Source organism: Caretta caretta, chromosome 4, assembly GCF_965140235.1.
Source record: "Caretta caretta isolate rCarCar2 chromosome 4, rCarCar1.hap1, whole genome shotgun sequence".
NCBI lineage: Eukaryota > Metazoa > Chordata > Testudines > Cheloniidae > Caretta > Caretta caretta.
In genome coordinates this window covers 104,460,708-104,480,867 of record NC_134209.1, presented here as the reverse complement: position 1 = coordinate 104,480,867, position 20,160 = coordinate 104,460,708, and the positions used below count along the sequence as shown (strand labels likewise).

Here is a 20,160-nt window from a genome sequence, read left to right as displayed (position 1 = left end):
TTCTGTATTAAGCAGGGGATGGCTCTAACATGTTCAATTTATTGCAAATTAATTAAGTCTCCTTAAAAGGACACAGCATAGCCCTTACATGGGCAATTTTAGCATCTTTTTGTTGGCTTTTAATGGGGTTATATTTTGGAAAGTGACTCTTAAAATAGTATTGTAGGGCTCCAGATTTATTGTTTCATAATGACTTCTGGATTACATTTTCTCAATAGGAACACATTTTCCCCCTTACTGGCAACCATGTAAATTCACCCTAAAGAAATAGGTCACTGCATCACAGGGCACATGGGAAGGTCCCCAGGTGGACATCAAGAAGATGCTGGAGTGGATAGATTGCTGGTATGGTAATTCTTGTGTTCCCATTTCCCCATCATCTGGATGAGGAAACTGAGACAGAAATAAAGTGAACTACAGACCAACACTACACTGGAGGTTGTGGACAGTCACAGCAACAGCACTCAGATCTCCTGTCGCACAGTCTTGTTCCATTAGACACAAAATAATCATTCCGCCCTTGTGACAAAGTCACCTCAGCTGCTATGCATGTGTGGCTCCAATTTCCTTTTTAGCAATGTTTAGAAATACTCAGCTGAAAATAATTGTAGGCTTATTATCGATAATTAACCTGCAAATACAGTTTTTCTATGAAGGAAGGTGTCACCACCTTTCTGTATACAGTGCCATAAAATCCCTCCTGACCAGAGGCAAAATCCTTTTAAAATCCTGCTGTGCTTCTGGTTCAAAATGATCTCAAAATGATCCCACCGCTCTGCCACCATGTCAAGGTTCCTTCCCCACTCTGAACTCTAGGGTACAGATGTGGGGACCTGCATGAAAGACCCCCTAAGTTTATTCTTACCAGCTTACTAAATTGGCTAGATGGTGAAACTACTACTATTCAACAGGCACACCATACTGTACCTCACAGGGGAGCTCTCGCCTATTTTTAGGATTCAGAGAAAGAATTGTAATTTTTGTGCATGGAGGTCTTACTTTGCCTCAGGCAAAGAAGTGTATAGAAAGCAAACATTTCTGAACTAAATTCAGTGTGCACATATCTGAAGGCAGCTTCCATTGACTTCACATACACCTGAAGGCAGAAGTTAAGCATACTAACATTCGTGAGGTAAGTGTTTGGTTGTATGTCCCTCACTGCAAAATTATTATAGGACTGTATTACTATTTCATTTGAGTTATGCAGATTTTTATAAATTTTAAATAAAAGTTCCAAGTTTTAAACATGGTTGTCTAAAGCTAGCACCTAAGTATATATTTTAGGTAATTAAATGCAGGTTTTTAAATTTAAAATTGTCATATGGATGTGTTAATATGGATTTAGAGGACTGACTTTAGACATTCAAGTTTGGAGATTAGATTTACAGGGTTTCTTAAATTAATTGACTTTTCACTTCAGGTGTAGAAACACACTGTGCCAGATCTTCAGCTAGTGCAAACAGGCCCAGCTCCCCTGAGGTTAATGGAGCCAGGCCATTCAGACCAGCTACAGGTCTGGCCTGTTACAGTATTCTTGAAGTGAACCATACAAGGAACTGATTGAGTGACATTCACTTCTGTGCTAAAACCTCAGTTTGTATAGGTGGCAAAGATGGAATTCGCTGCCAGATCATCTGCTGGCTGGGGGTGGGGCTCAAGGGATGACACAACTCAGCCCCTCCCTCCACATCCACTGCTTCAGAATATGGGCTAACATAGCCTCTGCTATCCCTCTGCATCTTTTCCATAGAGGAGGCTAATGCTGATTATGCAAAAATAAAGTTTGCACTCAGACAGACATAGAAGCTAGTACGTCAAATATTAACAGGTTTATGCGTACTGTCTTAATTGTTGTCCATAACAGGGAGGATTAAAAACAGTTGTTGATTTCATGCCTGAGATAATTATACTCTGATAGGGTTTTTTCCCCTCCATTACTGGTGACTAAGGGGAAGGCTGGTCACTATGAAACTTCTAAATGTTTTCACAAATTTCTTCAAATATTGAATTTCAATGAAAGAAAGGGGAAACAAAAAACCCTATAAAAATTATTCAATTCCCTTCCCCCATTTTTCTGCCAGCAGTACTTAAATCACTGGACAGTAAAATATAATTTATTGCACTAAGCAGTGAATGAGGAAATGGCAGATGCTATTAGTGTGGCTGTTACACGTATAACTTAAAGAACTATAAAGAAACTATATGCATAACTTAAAGAACCAGAACAAAAAAAACAAGGACGTGTTAGGAGTACAGCATGCTCTGATTTTTTCCACAGATCAGTGAGTAACAGATGAGCAAGTTATGTCTGTTTTGTTCCTCAAAAGCAACAATCCGTGGAGAGTGGGTTCTTGAACGTTGTAATCTTGTAAATGGTGTCAGTCTTCCAGATGTGAAGAGGATAGGCTCACTCTTCACTGCTCTGATGGATTTCTGCCTCCTTACTCTTGCTAATCTCACTGGTGTCAGTGGATTCCACAGCTGATGGCATTTGAAGAGTGCCATAAAACACCTGCAAGATGGCCCTCACAACATCACTCAGCTCTAGGCTCTGGATTGTGGGTTCATTTTGGATGTTGTAAGTTGTTACCGTGCAGCTGTCCTTCAGCTGTTTACAGTTGAAAATTAAGCTTTCCTCTTCTAAATTGATGTTTTCTTGGGCATCAGACTTGACTTGGATATTGGCCTTGGCATTCCAAGTGTTGTCATTGGGATCCACTTTCACCAAGATGCCAGTCCAAGTCTTGTTTTTCACAGAGATCTGCATGTTCTTTGTTTAAAAAAAAAAAAAGCACTTGAGTTAAGAACCATGGCTCCAAATGCCAGAATATTGATTGCAGTGGTCTGGGAGAAGACCATGTACACTAGTTGTTGAAAAGTCAGTATTTACTTACACTTTGCAGGAGTATCAGATACTACAGCTCTTTTCTATTCTAAGCAAAAAGGAAAAAGTATCAATTCTATGAATCCCAGATTTTATTGTGTAGTAACTATGGGTAATGATAGTTATAGCAACTATTCTTCAATGCAATTTAATCCCATAAAAAAGTATCAGAATAGTCAACATCTTATTTTTCTTCTGTTTATTATTACCAGGCACCCCATTCAGGATCAGGACTCCCTTGTACTAGGTATGGTGCAAACAAATAAATGCCAGAAAGAGTTGCATAGACAGTCTAACCTAAGACAAAACATGCTAAACAAACTTTGTAGACTTGTGCCTACTTCTCTGTGGTACATGATGTCATCTTCTTTCCATTCTACCCTAGGGTGTCTACATTTAGTGACTGGTTTTAGATGGTTTTAGTCCTGTTAGCCTATAAAATATAAATCACCTACCAATTCAGAACTATTCCTTGTTTTTCCTAGTGTATTGTGTAGTTTTAAATGTCTCAGGAACAAGTGCTTCCACTACTTCCTTAGGAGACATATTTCACAGATTAATAGGTCTCATTATGAAGATTTTTTCCCTCTGATATTTATCCCAATTCCTCCCTTCTAAAATAAATTATATTAATTGTTGATACATGTAAGAAATACCAATTGAGCCCAACATATTATGAGGCTTTGGGACACAGTACATGTTTTTGTTGTGTGTGTGTTCATTATATATAGATATAGATCTTAGCACAAAGGGGTCCTGATTCCCAAATGTGGGGTCTAGATGGGACCACAATACAAATAAGAAACAATAATAAATACAGCTAAATTATAAAACCTAACTACAATTAAATTACATGACACAGAGGAAGGTGAAACCCTCCCTAAAATCAGTATCAATTAGACTTCAAGGAAAATTCCTTCTTAACCCAACATATGGTAGTTAGACCCTGAGCATGTGAGCAAGAACCACCCAACCAATCACTGAGACAAAATGCTCAGTGACACCTCTGAACCCTGGCGCACCCTGCACATCTCCTGCCCTGGCCATCTCTGTTGCTTTAGAGGAAGGAGATAAAAACATAACAAACAACAACGAAAAGACACCACACAATACACTGAGGGGGCACAAATCCCTTCCTCACACCTGCGGGTGGCCAGCTGAAACAGCGATGCATGAGCTCTGAGGAACATAAAACAAACTTGAAGTGAGCCCAGGGCTACTGACCTCTCTCCCGCAATCACAAGCAACCCAATCATACAATCACGCAGAGTTTGTCCAGGTCTCTCTTAAAACTAATTAAGTTGTTTGCCCTCCACAACTTCTTTTGGGGGGGTTGTTACAAAACCTTATCCCTTTGATAGTTAGAAACAGTCTTCTACTTTCCAGCCTGAATTTGTACATGGCCAGTTTATATCCATTTGTTCTTGTGCCAGCATTGTCCTTTCACTTAAACAGCTTTTCATCCTCCCTGATATTTAGCCCTTGGTGTATTTATAGAGAGCAACTATATAAGCCAAGCTCTTCCCATCTCCTCTTGCACGATTGGCCCTCCATTCCCCTGATCATCCTGCTCCAATTTGAATTTGTCTTTCTTGAACATGGATGACAAAAATTGTATTCCAAGTGAGGTCTTACCAATGCCTTGTACAACGGCACTAATACTTCTCTCCCTCTACTGAAATGCCCATTTGCCTTGTTCACAGTCACATCACATCGCTGGCTCAGTCATCCTGAGATTGACCCACACATCCAGGTAGAACTATTAATGAACTATTTCCTCACAGGACCTGAGACAGCATGGAAGACACCATTTTGTAGAGCAAAATTGACATCAGTGGAGCTATGCCAGCCACTTTACACAACTTGTGCAATCACTGGGTCTATTTGTTTATTAAAAACTTTGAAAAATATAGAGGACCAGAGTCTCAGCTTATTATTTAATGTAAATATTAAGATAGAGGATCACTAGTACAAAAGGAAAGAGAATATGGTCAAGATGTGTAAATAAAATTAACTATTTAAAGGTAGGTAAATACAGGAGGTCAGACTAGATGATCACAATGGTCCCTTCTGGCCTTGAATTCTACGAATGAATGAGGCTGAAATAAAGCCATTACAAAGAACACATGACATGGGATTAGTATATAGCAAGTTGACTAGCAAACAAAAAACTCAAAGAGGCCCACAACAGTATCATTTTAAGTACGTGTACTAGCTCCACAGGGTCAGAGCCTCCTCCTTATTCAGAGACATTGTAATACCAAAGTGAACTGAATCACCTTCCAGCTGAGGCACCCAATTCTATGAGGTTGCCTCTTACAAGGTCTGGGCACCCTCATCTTCCACTGACTACAAAAGGAGTGGGTGAGGCTCAGTAGCACCTCAGTGTCAGACCACAGACGAAGCAGCATCAGCCTGTTTTCATTTCTTCTTTCAGAAATGTCACCTTGAAAAGATGTATTAACAAAGGAATTCGGCTTTCAGTGTGTTTAGCCAATTTGCAGTTCTACTCTTATGAAATAGCTCCGCATAATACAGAGGATCTCCTATTTCTTTGTGATTAGAGGTAGTGGGTTAGAGTCTCATTTACACTAAAGATGCTTTACACCACTCTGGCAGTGCAAAAAGGCCGTAAGGTGGAGTAATTTATATTGTCATTCCATTTATTCCTACTTTATCCCCCCTTTGCACTGTCTGAGTGGCATGAAGTGGCCTTAGTGTAGTTGTGTAGCAGGCCTACTACTACTGTACATTAACTGTTTGAATTCTCTGCCTTCTTTATAGATTTGTTCACTGTTTGTTACTTGATCAATACATAAAATTCTAAACTACTCCATCTTCTTCCAGAGCTCAGTTCATAATCACTAAAAGCTGGACTCTGCCACCCTCTCTGACATTAAGTAACTTCTTACTTCTCAAAAAGTCCCATTGATTTCAATAGAGCTTCTCACGAAATATGGTGTTGTGGAACATGAGTAAGAGTGGCAGAATCTTGCCCTCTAGTAATAGCATCCTCTAGGTTAATACAAGTAATAGATTCTTTCAGCATTATTCTTTTCTCTAATAAAACTAAAGGGAACTCTAAAGCATCAGTTAAATTGGAGTGTGTTAAGGAGGTGGTGGGTAGGAACAAACAGAGATGGCTGTAATATTAACTAAGTTCTCCTAAAATGACTTTAGCCTCAAATTGCCTTGATGTCTGCATTCATAAAGTAGGAATAACCCCTTTTCCCACCCTCATAGCTGGTAAGGTTTAAGGTGATTCTTACTGCAGTCCAGTCCATCAATGGTATATTTTAAACAGGCAGTAGCAGAAGAGTAAATGGAGCCTGGAGTCATAAAGTAGTAGTATTTCTAAACTAACACGGTCACCCATTCACACATTAACTCATTCTGCCAGGCAGAACAGACAAACTGAGAAGTCTCACACTCTAAGTTGTGCCTGGAATAAGAAAATGCCAATACTCACCACACTGTAGTTGGGAGCGATCTCCTTGGCCAGTTTGGCAAGTAGCTCAGCTTTGTCAAATTCGATTACTAGGTGGGTTGCTTCTGGTTTGGTGACTGGACTGGGTTTGACAAATTCAGTCACCACTGCTGCTTTTTCAAATATGGTGACCATCTTAGTTTCACCAAATGTAACAGTTAGCCTTGTGCTGAAAAGCAGGATGCAAAACATTACAATCAAGCCAAAAACTAGGATCAGCCCAGCCAAAATGCCAAACAGCAGAGACAGGAGAGTATTTATGATGTTCATGATTGTCGAGTGTTCTGATGTAGTGAAAATAGCTGTATGCCCTTCAAAGAACACTGGAATCGAGTGCCATCATTGCAGTGACCTCTCTAAGTTGTAGCCAGATCCATCTGTGCTCAGACTAGGCCTGGTCTAGTATCAGCGAAATTCTGCTACATCACAATGGATAACATGTGAGCAGCTGCAATACACAAAGGGTCCTTCAGCAGTATTGCCACCTCCCTGAAGAGTCTTTGCATTTGAAACTGCATTTTTAGGTCCTTCCTCTTTTTAACATAAAGGAGCCATTAAAGCCTTCTCACAAATCCCTCTTAAGGCTGCAAAATATTGAATAACTCCTCCATCATAGAATCATAGAATAACAGAGTTGGAAGGGACCTCTGGAGGCCATCTAGTCCAACCCCCTGCCCAGAGCAGGACGAATCCCAACTAAATCATCCCAGTCAGGGCTTTGTCAAGCCTGACCTTAAAAACTTCTAAGGAAGGGGATTCCACCACCTCCCTAGGTAATGCATTCCAGTGTTTCACCACCCTCCTAGTGAAAACATTTTTCCTAATATCCAACCTATACCTCCTCCACTGCAACTTGAGACCATTACTCCTTGTCCTGTCATCTGCTATCACTGAGAATAGTCAAGATCCATCCTATTTGGATCCACTTTTCAGGTAGTTGAAAGCAGCTATCAAATCCCCCTTATTCTTCTCTTCCACAGACTAAACAATCCCAGTTCCCTCAGCCTCTCCTCATAACTCATGTGTTCCAGTCCCCTAATCATTTTTGTTGCCCTTCGCTGGACTCTCTCCAATTTTTCCACATCCTTCTTGTAGTGTGGGGCCCAAAACTGGACACACTACTCCAGATGAGGCCTCACCAATGTCGAATAGAGGGGAACGATCACATCCCTCGATCTGCTGGCAATGCCCCTACTTATACACCCCAAAATGCCATTGGCCTTCTTGGCAACAAGGGCACACTGTTGACTCATATCCAGCTTCTCGTCCCCTGTCACCCCTAGGTCCTTCTCTGCAGAACTGCTGCCTAGCCATTCGGTCCCTAGTCTGTAACTGTGCATTAGATTCTTCCGTCCTAAGTGCAGGACTCTGCACTTGTTCTTGTTGAACCTCATCAGATTTCTTTTGGCCCAATTTGTCTAGGTCCCTCTGTATCCTAGCCCTACCCTCTAGCGTATCTACCACTCCTCCCAGTTTAGTGTCATCCGCAAACTTGCTGAAGGTGCAATCCACACCATCCTCCAGATCATTAATGAAGATATTGAACAAAACCGGCCCCAGGACCGACCCTTGGGGCACTCCGCTAGATACCGGCTGCCAACTAGACATGGAGCCATTGATCACTACCAGTTGAGCCCGACAATCTAGCCAACTTTCTACCCACCTTGTAGTGCATCCATCCAGCCCATACTTCTTTAACTTGCTGACAAGAATACTGTGGGAGACCGTGTCAAAAGCTTTGCTAAAGTCGAGGAATAACACGTCCACTGCTTTCCCTTCATCCACAGAACCAGTTACCTCATCATAGAAGGCAATTAGATTAGTCAGGCATGACTTTCCCTTGGTGAATCCATGCTGACTGTTCCTGATCACTTTCCTCTCCTCCAAGTGCTTCAGAATTGATTCCTTGAGGACATGCTCCATGATTTTTCCGGGGACTGAGGTGAGGCTGACCGGCCTGTAGTTCCCAAGATCATCCTTCTTCCCTTTTTTAAAGATGGGCACTACATTAGCCTTTTTCCAATCTTCTGGGACTTCCCCCGATCGCCATGAGTTTTCAAAGATAATGGCCAATGGCTCTGCAATCACAACCGCCAATTCCGTTAGCACTCTCGGATGCAACGCATCCGGCCCCATGGACTTGTGTACGTCCACTTTTTCTAAATAGTCCTGAACCACTTCTTCCTTCACAGAGGGCTGGCCACCTCCTCCCCATGCTGTGCTGCCCAGTGCAGCAGTCTGGGAGCTGACCTTGTTCGAAGACAGAGGCAAAAAAAGCATTGAGTACATTAGCTTTTTCCACATCCTCTGTCACTAGGTTGCCTCCCTCATTCAGTAAGGGGCCCACACTTTCCTTGGCTTTCTTCTTGTTGCCAACATACCTGAAGAAACCCTTCTTGTTACTCTTAACATCCCTCGCTAGCTGCAACTCCAGGTGTTATTTAGCCTTCTGATTCCATTCCTACATGCCCGAGCAATATTTATATACTTATCCCTGGTCATTTGTCCAATCTTCCATTTCTTGTAAGCCTCTTTTTTGTGTTTAAGATCAGCAAGGATTTCATTGTTAAGCCAAGCTGGTCGCCTGCCATATTTACTATTCTTTCTATACATCGGGATGGTTTGTCCCTGTAACCTCAATAAGGATTCTTTAAAATACAGCCAGCTCTCCTGGACTCCTTTCCCCCTCATGCTAGCTGGCTTCCTGATAACAGAGTTCTTCACTGTAGACACCTATTCAACAGCTAGTTCAGTTGGCCAAAACATTAGAGGCAAAAATAGGCATGCACCCTTCTTTTGCTTCTTGACAATGCTTTTTAAAAAAAACCAAATAGTTTTAAAAACTGGTTAAAGTTACTCAGGTACGTACCTATCCCATCATACACAAAGCCAGGCATTTAAAAATGCAGGGAAACGAAAAGATAAGGACACCATATATCTTACACTTCCCAAATGACAAACACAGTGAGCCAAATGTAAATCAGAGTAGCACCACTGCCGATTTGCACCCGCTAAGGATCTGGCCTGTTATTCTTATAAGGAAATCCCTATTTCATTAACAACAACTTCTAAGTCTTCAGCTTTTACTATTATTGTTGTCTTGATTTCAGTAACGCATTTTCTTTTAAGGGGCACCCTTAAATGGGATATATTTTTAAATATTCTTATCATTTGTATTACAGTAGTGTCTAGAGATCCCAATCAAGATCAAAGCAAGTTGCTGATAGAATGTGTTAGTACTTATTTGCTGTTTCTTGAGAATAATGTTGTATTTATAGTCTGACAGAAGTTTTTTCTAACATCACTGCTTTACGATAAAATTATGTACATCTGTGGACTTGCCTTCAAAGCTGATTAATACAGATAATCAATGTGAATTTCAGGGTGTATTAGTAGCTGGTAGAGAGTTAGATTAAAGTTAACTTCCCATTGTTCTCATGAAGCGAGAGTTTGAGTTTATATGGCACTTTTCATATCCAGGTACCACAATGTGCCATATATTGTATTTTTTTATTTCATTTAGAATTGTGGATTGACTTTTGCAGGTATAAAAGAGCTATGCCTTCAAAGGCACCAAAGTAAATGAGACGGGTGTTAGCTCAAACAAAATTGAGTCCCAGGACTATTTGAAGTTTATGTACCAAGGCAAGTTTTTTGAGAGATGCCCTTCCAAAAGAGAGATCTCCCAAAGTGAAAAATGGCTCCCTTGTTCCAAGTCCCATATCTTAAAACCAACTTGTCTTATTCGCCTTAGACTTTCCAAAAAAACAAACAAAAAACTTTTCATTTGTCTGGAGACTAGACAAAAAAATTCAAGCAGAAAGGAAGTTTGAGGGTTGAATCAAAATCTGGTTTTAAAAGGAAGCGAGTCACAACTTTAACTCTACAACAATATCTACCATGACTCTATAGTACTTTGAGAGTCTGAAGCATAGGCATATATTTGAAAACACTTTTCCTAAATTCCTAGGGAAGGAAAAGGTCATATTCACGGAGGAAGATTTCAGTGACAGGCTAGATCACATCACCTATATTTGCAAATAGAGGGGACTCTGAGCATGGATCTCCCACTTTTGTATAGACAGGAACATGGCCACTTCCACAGCCCGATCTGCCCTTGCCCCCAACTCCAGGCCATGCACAGACCTCTGGAGTCTAGTGAAGTATTCTGCTAATGAGGGCACCGTGGCCACCACCAGGGGCATTTCTTGCAGCTGCAGCCACAACCTCCTGGGTGGTGATTCGGGGCGGGGGGGGAGCAGGAAGCAGAGGCTCCTCCCTCGGGGCCACCAGCAAAGGTTGGTCATTGCCCCCTTCTGGAGCCACAAACACTGTAGGAGCAGGTGACCAGTGTGAGTCCCCCACCTTCCCAGGGGTGGTGGGGCTTGGGCTTTAGGCTTCAGCCCTGGGGCGGTGGGCGTCAGGCTCTGGCCATGAGGTGGTGGGCTTCATCCCCTAGCCACAGGGCTTCAGGCTCTAGCCCCAGGCTCATTCCCCGCATGTCACCTCTGCCCCTGCTGCCTCCTTCAGTCCCCAGCCATGCAGCAGCACCCCAGGATGTAACCCGGGACTCCCCTACCTCCCCATCGCCCTGACCTCCCACTACCTCTTCCAGCCCCCCATCCAGTCCCCCATCACCCAAGGCCCTCCTTACCCACCTCCCCATCCAGGGTTTAGTTTGTCCTCCCAGCTTGCCGGGGTTGAGTAAGTCTGCTGTGAAAAGTGATATTAACAAATATACAAATATCACTTTTCACAGTAGCAGACTTACAAGCTAGCAAATTTAAAAAAAAAAATCAACCGAAAAGAACAAAACATGCAAAACACCTTATTTGTATTTCTATTCTGTTTAAGCCCAGTAAAGATTAGAGACAACTGTACATTTATTATTGAGTCTGCAAAAAACCCTACATAAATAAATTACAATATTTGGACATGTATGTGTGCATACTTATTTGTTTTTCTTAAAGTATTTTAGGAAAAATTGTCAGAGCGGCCACCAGCAAGAGTTGGTGCCGTAGTCTGAGGCCACCAAAAAATTTGGTGTGAGAACCCCAATATGGGAGGGAAACTAGGCAGGTCATGGGAGGAAGAATGTATTTCCCCTGCCCTCTGGTTCCACAGAAATTCGATGCAGAAACCTAACATTTCACCAGGGAGCCAGGGTTGCTACAGAGGCATAAAGACTTAGAGTGGATGACTCTGGTCTCCCACTGATTCTTGGGACCTGCTAGGTTTGGGAATGGGCCATATGGTCACTTAGACGAGGAGAAAATAGCCCACCCCTCCAAAAGAATGGTGTGCATGGAGGTGGAGAGGGAACTCTGGAGATTCCCACCCAGAGCCCACTCCCATTGGAATTTCCCCACAACAAGAGACAATTTGGAGCTAAACACATACACCCATAAGTCCTAGTTCTCTCTTCCTCCTAAAACAAACAATTGGAAAGAAATAGTTCTCAGCTGTCTGGACTGGAGGCATTTAAATACAAAAGTGAAGCTTGCCTTATCACCTACCAAGATCCAGGTATATAACTAGAGCGAGTGGAATAGTAAAAATATCCTGATTTATGGATGTGTGTGAATTAAAACACCAGTTTGGTTCACTATGGTACATGAGCTCATAATACTTATTATTCATGGTTATTTATGCAGTCACTAGGCATTTTATGAAAAAGTGTTCACCAAGCCAGAAAATGCCATGTATTTTAGAACAATGTGCATTTGTCTCAGAATTCACACTGGAAGTGCCCTGTATTTTATGGTGTTCTCCTGTTTAAAAATGTTTCATTGACGTCAGAGGGTTTTGGATCAGGCCCCATGTCCTGAGCTATGGATTTTTGGAGGGGAAGGCCTCTCCACTTACTGTTGGTCTGTACTTAGCTGTTCCCACTATCTAGTAGGCGTATTAAACATGTTTGCTGAGCAAAGACTGTGACCTGAACCACAATATTGCTGGCTTATTTATATGAATGCACAGATGTATTTGTAATAAGTAGAGCTGGTGAGAAAATGACATTTCCCATCCCCATCAAAACTTTTGATTTTTTCATTGAAAAGCCGAATGCCCCCAAACGAAAATATACTATGTGGAACTACCACTAGTGCCTCATAGGAGTTGTGCTTTGCATGCCTCATGCTCCTTTTCTCTGCTATAGGCCAGGCCTTCTAGTTGGAGTGTGCCTCTCATAAAACACCATGTCTTTCTGGAAAGAGGAGACCATGCACCAAAGGAGTCTCTGGCTGTAGTGCATCATAAGAATGGGGAAATGAACAACTGAACTACAATCCACAAGGCATTGTAACAGCATCCAAATCCAAATATTTTAGTTTTTCAGTCACATTTTCAGTTTCAGTTTCTCCATGAAAAATTGAAGTTGTGTGTGGCATGCAGACACTTTCTGAGAAATTACATTCTGTCAAAAAACCCAATTTTCCTTTGAAGAAAACTGTTTACATGGAAAATTTTTAGTCATCCCTAGCAAGGAACGATAACTTCAATAAAATAATTTTTAAAAATCCTTGTGGAGGCATTACAATCAAACAGGTCACATGCGAGGGCTGAATCTACAAGATTTGCCATGTTCTTCCAGCAAGTTATTTTTCACTTTGCAAAAACTTCTCCAAAACAAATCATTTAAAAGGGAAACTGTCGTTGAAGCTTCTAGATTTAGGAGGTTTGATGCATGGAAAGCAGTGAGGAGGGGCTACTAGAATAGGTGAATAACCAATTTTTGGTTCATTGGCAATTCTGAAGAGTATTTCTAAGTTATTTCTGGTCAGATAAAAATGAAAAAAGAAAACAAAACTAAACAAAAAAACTTGGGTGAATTGAAACAAAGTTAAAAAAAATCAGGTTGATCAAATTGGTGGTTTGGTTTTTACCATTTTAAAATATTTAGGGCTTTAAAAATAAAATTAAGGGAACTTAGAAATAAAAAATTGGAACATTTGACATTTCAGTTTCAGAATTATTTTTCCAACTGAACAATTTTTCCACAATGATGAATTCTCAACTATGTCAACATCACTAAATCTTTTTTTTTAAATCAAAAAAAGCTTGGATGAAAAATTTTTCACCGAATTCTAGTGGCTACTACCTAGTATTTCCTCCCTCCCACCACCCACCAGTAAATGTAATACTTCTATTGCGGGGCGGGGGGAACCATCCTCACAAAAGTCTGTGTTAATTCAGAAATCTGATGGAAAAGGCCACATTTAATCTGTAGAATTTTTTTGTTGGGGGGGGGGGGGGGGATAGGAAGAGCAAGAGAAAATTTCAAACTTTCAAATTAAAAAAAACCCTAAAAATCACATTTTAAATTTTCATCCAAGTTTCAAATATGAAAAAAAAATGACCATCTCTGCTAATTTAGTTAGATCTTCCAGGATTGGAAATATATTTTGTCTGTTCTGATTTATAGGGTGAAATCCTGGTTCCACTCAAGTCAATTGCACAATTCCCTTTGTCTTTAGTAGGGCCAGGATTTCACCCAGAAATCCTGCACAAGTCAGAGAGTTTTGCATGTTGTTGTGCACCTTATTACTATAACAATCGCCATGATCCGGTGGTAATCAGATCCATACAAATCGACCCTTGGGGCTTTGCATGGATACTCTGGTCTGCACATGTGGATCTGATTGCAGGATTGGACCCTAAACAACTCAGCTCAAGATCAAAACTAAATTTACAAAAATCAAGATGCATATTGAAGTTACTGAGGCTATGTCTGCACTATCACCATAAGCTGACCTACGCTACGCAACTATAGCTACGTGAATAACGTATCTGGAGTCGACGTACCTTAGGTCGAGTTACCATGGGGTGTCCACTATGGGGACAGGCGGGGTCGATGGGAGAAAATCTCCCGTCAGCTTACCTTACTCTTCTCCCTCACGGGTAGAGTACAGGGGTCGACGAGAGCGATCTGCTGTTGATTTTGTGGGTCTTTACTAGACCTGCTAAATCGCTCTCTGGTGGCTCGATCTCAGAACGTCAATCCTGGCTGTAGTGTAGGCCTGCCTTGAGAATCATTCCTTTTGAAACAGTTCATTTCCTTAGCTGATTTTACATATTTGTTTGCCACTTACCAGCATCACCTCTGTTGCTGTTGCTTTTCAGTCTATCAGGTATATTGCACCCTCTCTCATATTTTGTTGGATTTTTTTTTGTCTTTTCTATATAGTTCTCAGTAGGTCATAAAGGATTATTAGTTTCTTTCATTCACTTTTAGCTCCCCAGCCCCTGTCTTTCAGGGCATCAATAAGCTGATCTGGCCAGTCAATTTTGCAGAGCTGAACAAGTTATGACATGCAATAAATGAATCTCCTCTGTATATACTCTTTCAGCTTAGGCAGAGATCTTTTATTCTTGTCTTTCAGTTGGACCTTGGCAAGCTCTGCTTGATATTCAGACCTAGTGCAGATACTAAGGGACTTGTCAAATTCTAGTAATGTTGTGCTTAATTTTAACTCCTGCAGATAAGAACCTTAGTAACTGGCTGCCAAAGGCTGTGTTGCTCCATGGATCAGTTATTCATTTGATGGATACTTGCAAACTGAAGTTGTAGAAAGCAGTAGGTAAGGTTTTGGTTTTGCTTTTTGTTTGGAAAAATTCCTACACTGTAGTCCTTACTGTAGTAAAGGCACCACTCGTGTGCTGTTTAAATTTAAAGAAAAAATACCACCCCATAGAGTAGCAGTGAACAAGTGGATCTGGATGAAGTTAACTCACAGAACCTTCACCTGGAACACAAGCCAAGCATGAATCAAACCTTTTCTGAGATTAAAAGATTAATATTTTTAAACATTATTTTCATTTCTGCTTCTGACTGAAAAATGGAAGTTCCAGGTTTCCATATGGTTCAGAGAAGTATCTGACCTTTCAGAGGTTTAGTGAAACAGATGGGAAGATTACCTTTCACTAAATCAGTTGTGATTGTCATTAATTGCACAGAGTGGTATAGTACCAGTTTTTGTATCATTCTGCACAGTATATAAAATGCACAAGAGCTTTTCAGAGATTCAAGTCACTGGACCCACAATCCCAATGCCAGCTACTGGATTGAGGGAACTGATTATAGGGTATCACCATGGGTTCTGTGCTAATCTTCACTGGCTGTCCAGAGTTCCTTGGAAAAGGCTAAAGTTTAAGTTGCGTACTTGTGAACTTTAGGTGGTCTTATTAATTAACACAAGCACTGGCTTCTGCTATGGCAGCTCTTAGGATAACTGTATAGATGCCCACATGTACTGTACTGAGCTGATGTGACCATCACTAACAGTTCTCAGTTATTGGTTGGCAAAACTAACAGGTTAAAAAAATGAAATTGTTTTCTTCCCAGTATAGCTGGCCTTCCGCCTGTGTGAGAGGTATAATTTAATTGGGCAATCCTTCTCTTCACCCCTTATGTCATTTTGAATACACAGCAGACTCTCTCACTGACAGAAGGCTTTGAGGTGACAGAGAATGGGACCTGCTACAGGTGTGAGTAGCTGACTGCTCAAGCACAGGAATCACTGGTAGCCAATCAAATGTATTGCAGCGGGTACTAGCATAAAGCCACAAAAATGGTCTTTGCACAACACAAGCCATGCAGAAAACAAGTACAAAGTATGGGGAAGATGTGATATGTTGTAACTGGTTATACAGTAGGGATAGCAACTCATCTTGCTGCTTCTTTCTTTTATGAAATAGCAGGTGCATTACCAATCTACCCCATGACAGCCTAATGGTTTCATTTCAAGTCAGGGTGTCTATCAACTGGCGTTGTTTGTAGCTGTTCTCACATATTCATGGAAGATGGCCATTAAAATGGCCTAGCTGATGTGTGTTGTACTCTTGATATTAGACTTGAACACATTTTCCAACCCACCCCACCCATCCACTGGGATAGTACTGATGGCAAAATAGTGCACCAGGAGCTTTGATGCTCCCACTTTGCCCCTTTACAGGAATGTGCATTTAGAATCACACTGGGGGGAAAACACACCTAGGTCTGGCAGGGCTGTATTGAATGAGGTCAGGATTTCACCCCAAGTGAAAGTGTAAAACAAGCCACAAATGCAGATATCCAAGAAAGCACTACTATTCTCTCCCACAGAGTACAGAGACTGTGGAAGTCTACTTCTGTGTCATTTTTAAAATGTTTAATTCCTTTAGCTTTGTTTGTACCAGATTCTTTTACTCGTGGGGGAATTCTGCACCACTGTGCAGAATTCATGTCCCCCACAGATTTATTTGCTTCCCTGCAGAAAAATGACTTTCTGACAGGCAAGCAAAGGGAAGCTGCAAGAGCAGTCATGCACCACTCCCTAGTAGTGCAGGTACATCATTTCAGGCACCCAGAGCAGCTGTTGGAGAGGTAAATCACCACAGGACTGGAGACACCCGAGCCAGTGGCTCCTACCTTGAGCTGGGGTCAGCTGCTAGTCCTGGTTGGGCTGGAGGCAGAAGAGGAGGGGACTTCCTCGTCCCCTGAAAGGAGAAGCTGGAGCTGTGTCAGACCCACCACCAGAAACTTCCCCCCACTGCAGGAAGCTCAGCATCCTCCCCTGCTTCCTCCCACCATTGCTCCTCAGTTATGGGCGGAGGAGTCACTGTACAGGGACCTGCTCCCCCATCCACCCAACCCCTGCATCTGGTCCTCCCATACCCAGACACCCCTACCAAGCCTCACCTGGTACATCCAGAACCCCTTTAGTCCTCCATACCCAAACCCCACACCATTGAACCTCAACCCCTGCCTCCAGACCCCCACCCCTGCACTCAAACCCCCACCATGATGCCCTACCCCCTGCACCAACTTGAGCTCCCACATCCAGACCCACATACCACTGACCTCCATCTAGCTGCACCCATACCCCCACTCTCCCAGCACCCAGAACCCTCCACTGTGCCCCAACCATCTTCACCTGGAAGTCCCTGCAGAGTTCCATTTCCCCTGTACCTGGAACCCCACCCACAATGAGCCTCTGTGTATCCAGAACCCCCCCTCATCTAGACCTCCCAGTGAGCTGCCTGCACCCAGATTGTCCCACACAGAATCCTCTCACCCCACACCTTGATCTCTCCACACTGAGCCCCTCCATACTTGGATCCTGCCTGGTTGAACCTGCCTGCACCACACCTGGTGCACCTGACACAGAGAAGGGAGGCCCAGGCCTTGTGCTGTGTCAGGGTCGGGTACAGCCTCCCCACTGAATCTGTGTTCTGGGGGTGGAGGGGCTTCAGGGTGATCTCCCACTTCCTGCAGCAGTGGCCTAAGCTCCCCACTGCCACTCTGGAGCCTTTGCATTTATTTATTGACAAATAAAACTTGCAGAATTTTAAAATACTGTGTGCATAATTTTTAATTTTTTGGTGCAGAATGCCCTCAGGAGTATTCTTTTCCCTCTCTCATTGTAAATTCCTTCTGAAAATACTCACAGAACTATCAAGTGTTTTTACATACATTGAGTAGTTCCTTTTTTTTTTTTGTAAAATATTTCAGTTTCCTTCACTTCTGGACTTTCAGTTTCAAAACCAGGTAAAGATTGACGAGCTTGGAGGCCTAATCATCTCCCGTCCAGACATGCAACTGTCTGCAGAGGACAACTGTAGTCTGCTTCATGCCATGCTTTCTGTTCTTCTTATCCAGCATACTATCTTACCACCCTCCAGCATAGACTACAGAACAAGGAGTTGAAATGTCATCTCTAGGTCTGCTGAGGGCTGTGAAATTATTTGTGAAATATAGTGAAAGTTTTAGGAAACCCCATACTACAGGCTGCCACCAGATTAGTCTTTTTAATTCCTTGTTAGAGAATAATTGCCACCACCCACAAGTATGCTTAGGAGTAAGGAGATGTTGCCTGATCTATTGATTATGCATTCATTATATTTATTACTTACAAATTCCCACTTAACACTGAGGTTTGGTAGGTTCTTGTCCCAAGATCAGGCTCAATACTATTAGAATTCCTGTTTAACTGGGAACCTCTTCATGCACGGTTCCAACACTCACACTTAGGAAAAACGTTCTGTATTGGTGATAGTTTTATTAACACAGTTAGCAAAGTTACAAACACTCCAACCCAGCAAGGTAGGTAGAGATTATACAGAATGAGCTGAGCAGCCATATACTCTCCCCATGTCTTGCAGAACAACCTGAAGTGTTAGTTATCCTCTTCCTCATCTTCCCTTTCACTATCACTAGTGGTCATCATCCTGGCATCTCCTAAGGCACACAGGCTGGGACACAGCTTGTGTGTGTTATACTGATGCCACCATGCCTAATGCATATTCAGTATGGGTTTCAGCCCCTTTGCCTTAGTTGTAGCTCCTCACCCTACTAATGTTGGGGTGTCCTTCTCTCCTAGGTCATTAATCCTAAAGAGTGCACAGGGGGTCTGCAAAATATTACAGGGAAAAAAACAAACAAAAACCCCACACTTCACCACATCCGCATTGCCTAACAGTTAAAACCAACAAATCTACTATTTCTGTTTACACAACGTTCCATGGTGCATGAACACCATAATACTCACATTGCACAAGCATCAATGTAAAAAACAAAATCTCACTGCTGATTTGCTGTTGCAAAGAAGTGACATCCATTTTTTTGATGACTGAGAGGTCTTTGGCGGGTGGAAGTGAAATATATTTTTGCAGCGAGAGAGCAAATTAGATTGAAAATGGATAAGTTTTTAAAAATGTCCTCATACTAGTACTGCAAGTTGTGCTGAAGCCATGGGCAATGCAAGTAGTAAGAAACTAATGAAGAACAGAGTTTGACAAAAATTAGATTGATTTTGGTTTTATGGAATTTAGTGATGGATGACTGCAATGCATTGTATGCTTATAAATCCTATCAAACAAAGCAATTGAACTTGCCAAGTTGAAACACCTCACAACAAGGTACCTGGAGTAGAAGGTATAAATCCAGAGACTTTTTTAAAAGAAAAAAAGAATACAGTAGACAGAAAACTCAAATGACAAACATATAAGTTCCAGAAAGGGCTCCAAAAGCATCTTTACCAGCACTTCAGACTGCAAAGAGCAGAAAATCCCATACCATCAGAGAAGAACAGATTCTTCCACCTGCTATAGGTTAGTAATGATACAATGAAGAAACTTAAGTCCATACCACTTTCTAATGCCACAGTTAGTAGGAGAATTGAAGAGCTTCCAAATGATGTAAAATGCCAACTAACTGAAAGGCTACATACATGTAAACAGTTTGCAGTTCAGCTTGATCCCATAAATTCAGATGACACAAAAATTGATGGAGTGGTAAACAAAGGGGACAAGTCACTGAGCGAATTGGTAAGCTGGCCACAAGCAAACAATATGCATTTTAATATGGTTAAATGTAAACATACATCTAGGAACAAAGAATGTAGGCCGTACTTACAGCACGGGAGGACGCTATACTAAGAAGCAATGTCACAAAGATTTGCGGGGTCATGGTAGATCGTTAGCTGAACATGAGTTCCCAGGGGAACATTCTGGCTAAAAAAACCTATTCCAAACCTTGGATGCATAAACAGCAGAATCTTGACAAATAGACAGGTTATTTACCCCTGTATCTGGCACTGGTCCAACTTCTGCTGGAATACTGTGTCCAGTTCTGGTGTCCACAATTCCAGAGGATGTTGATAAAGTACAGAGAAAAGCTATGAGAACAATTAAAGGCATAGAAGTCATGCCTTATAGTGTACACTCAAGGAGCTCACTCTATTTAGCTTAACAAAGAGAAAGTTAAGGGGTGACTTAACTGCACTGTATAAGTACCTACAAGGAGAACAAA

General features: G+C 41.8%; 1 protein-coding gene across 1 annotated transcript; it reads right to left on the bottom strand.

Annotated features, from left to right (window-relative positions):
• Window positions 1–1,146: 1,146 nt before the first annotated feature.
• On the bottom strand, window positions 1,147–14,275 carry LOC142071923 (uncharacterized). The gene is made up of 4 exons (XM_075127950.1): window positions 14,175–14,275; window positions 8,035–8,449; window positions 6,354–6,540; window positions 1,147–2,770 (listed from the first exon to the last, which is right to left on the bottom strand). The coding sequence occupies exons 2-4, from the start codon at window positions 8,292–8,294 to the stop codon at window positions 2,408–2,410; spliced, it is 810 nt and encodes a 269-aa protein (XP_074984051.1). The 5' UTR covers window positions 8,295–8,449; window positions 14,175–14,275; the 3' UTR covers window positions 1,147–2,407.
• Window positions 14,276–20,160: the final 5,885 nt, after the last annotated feature.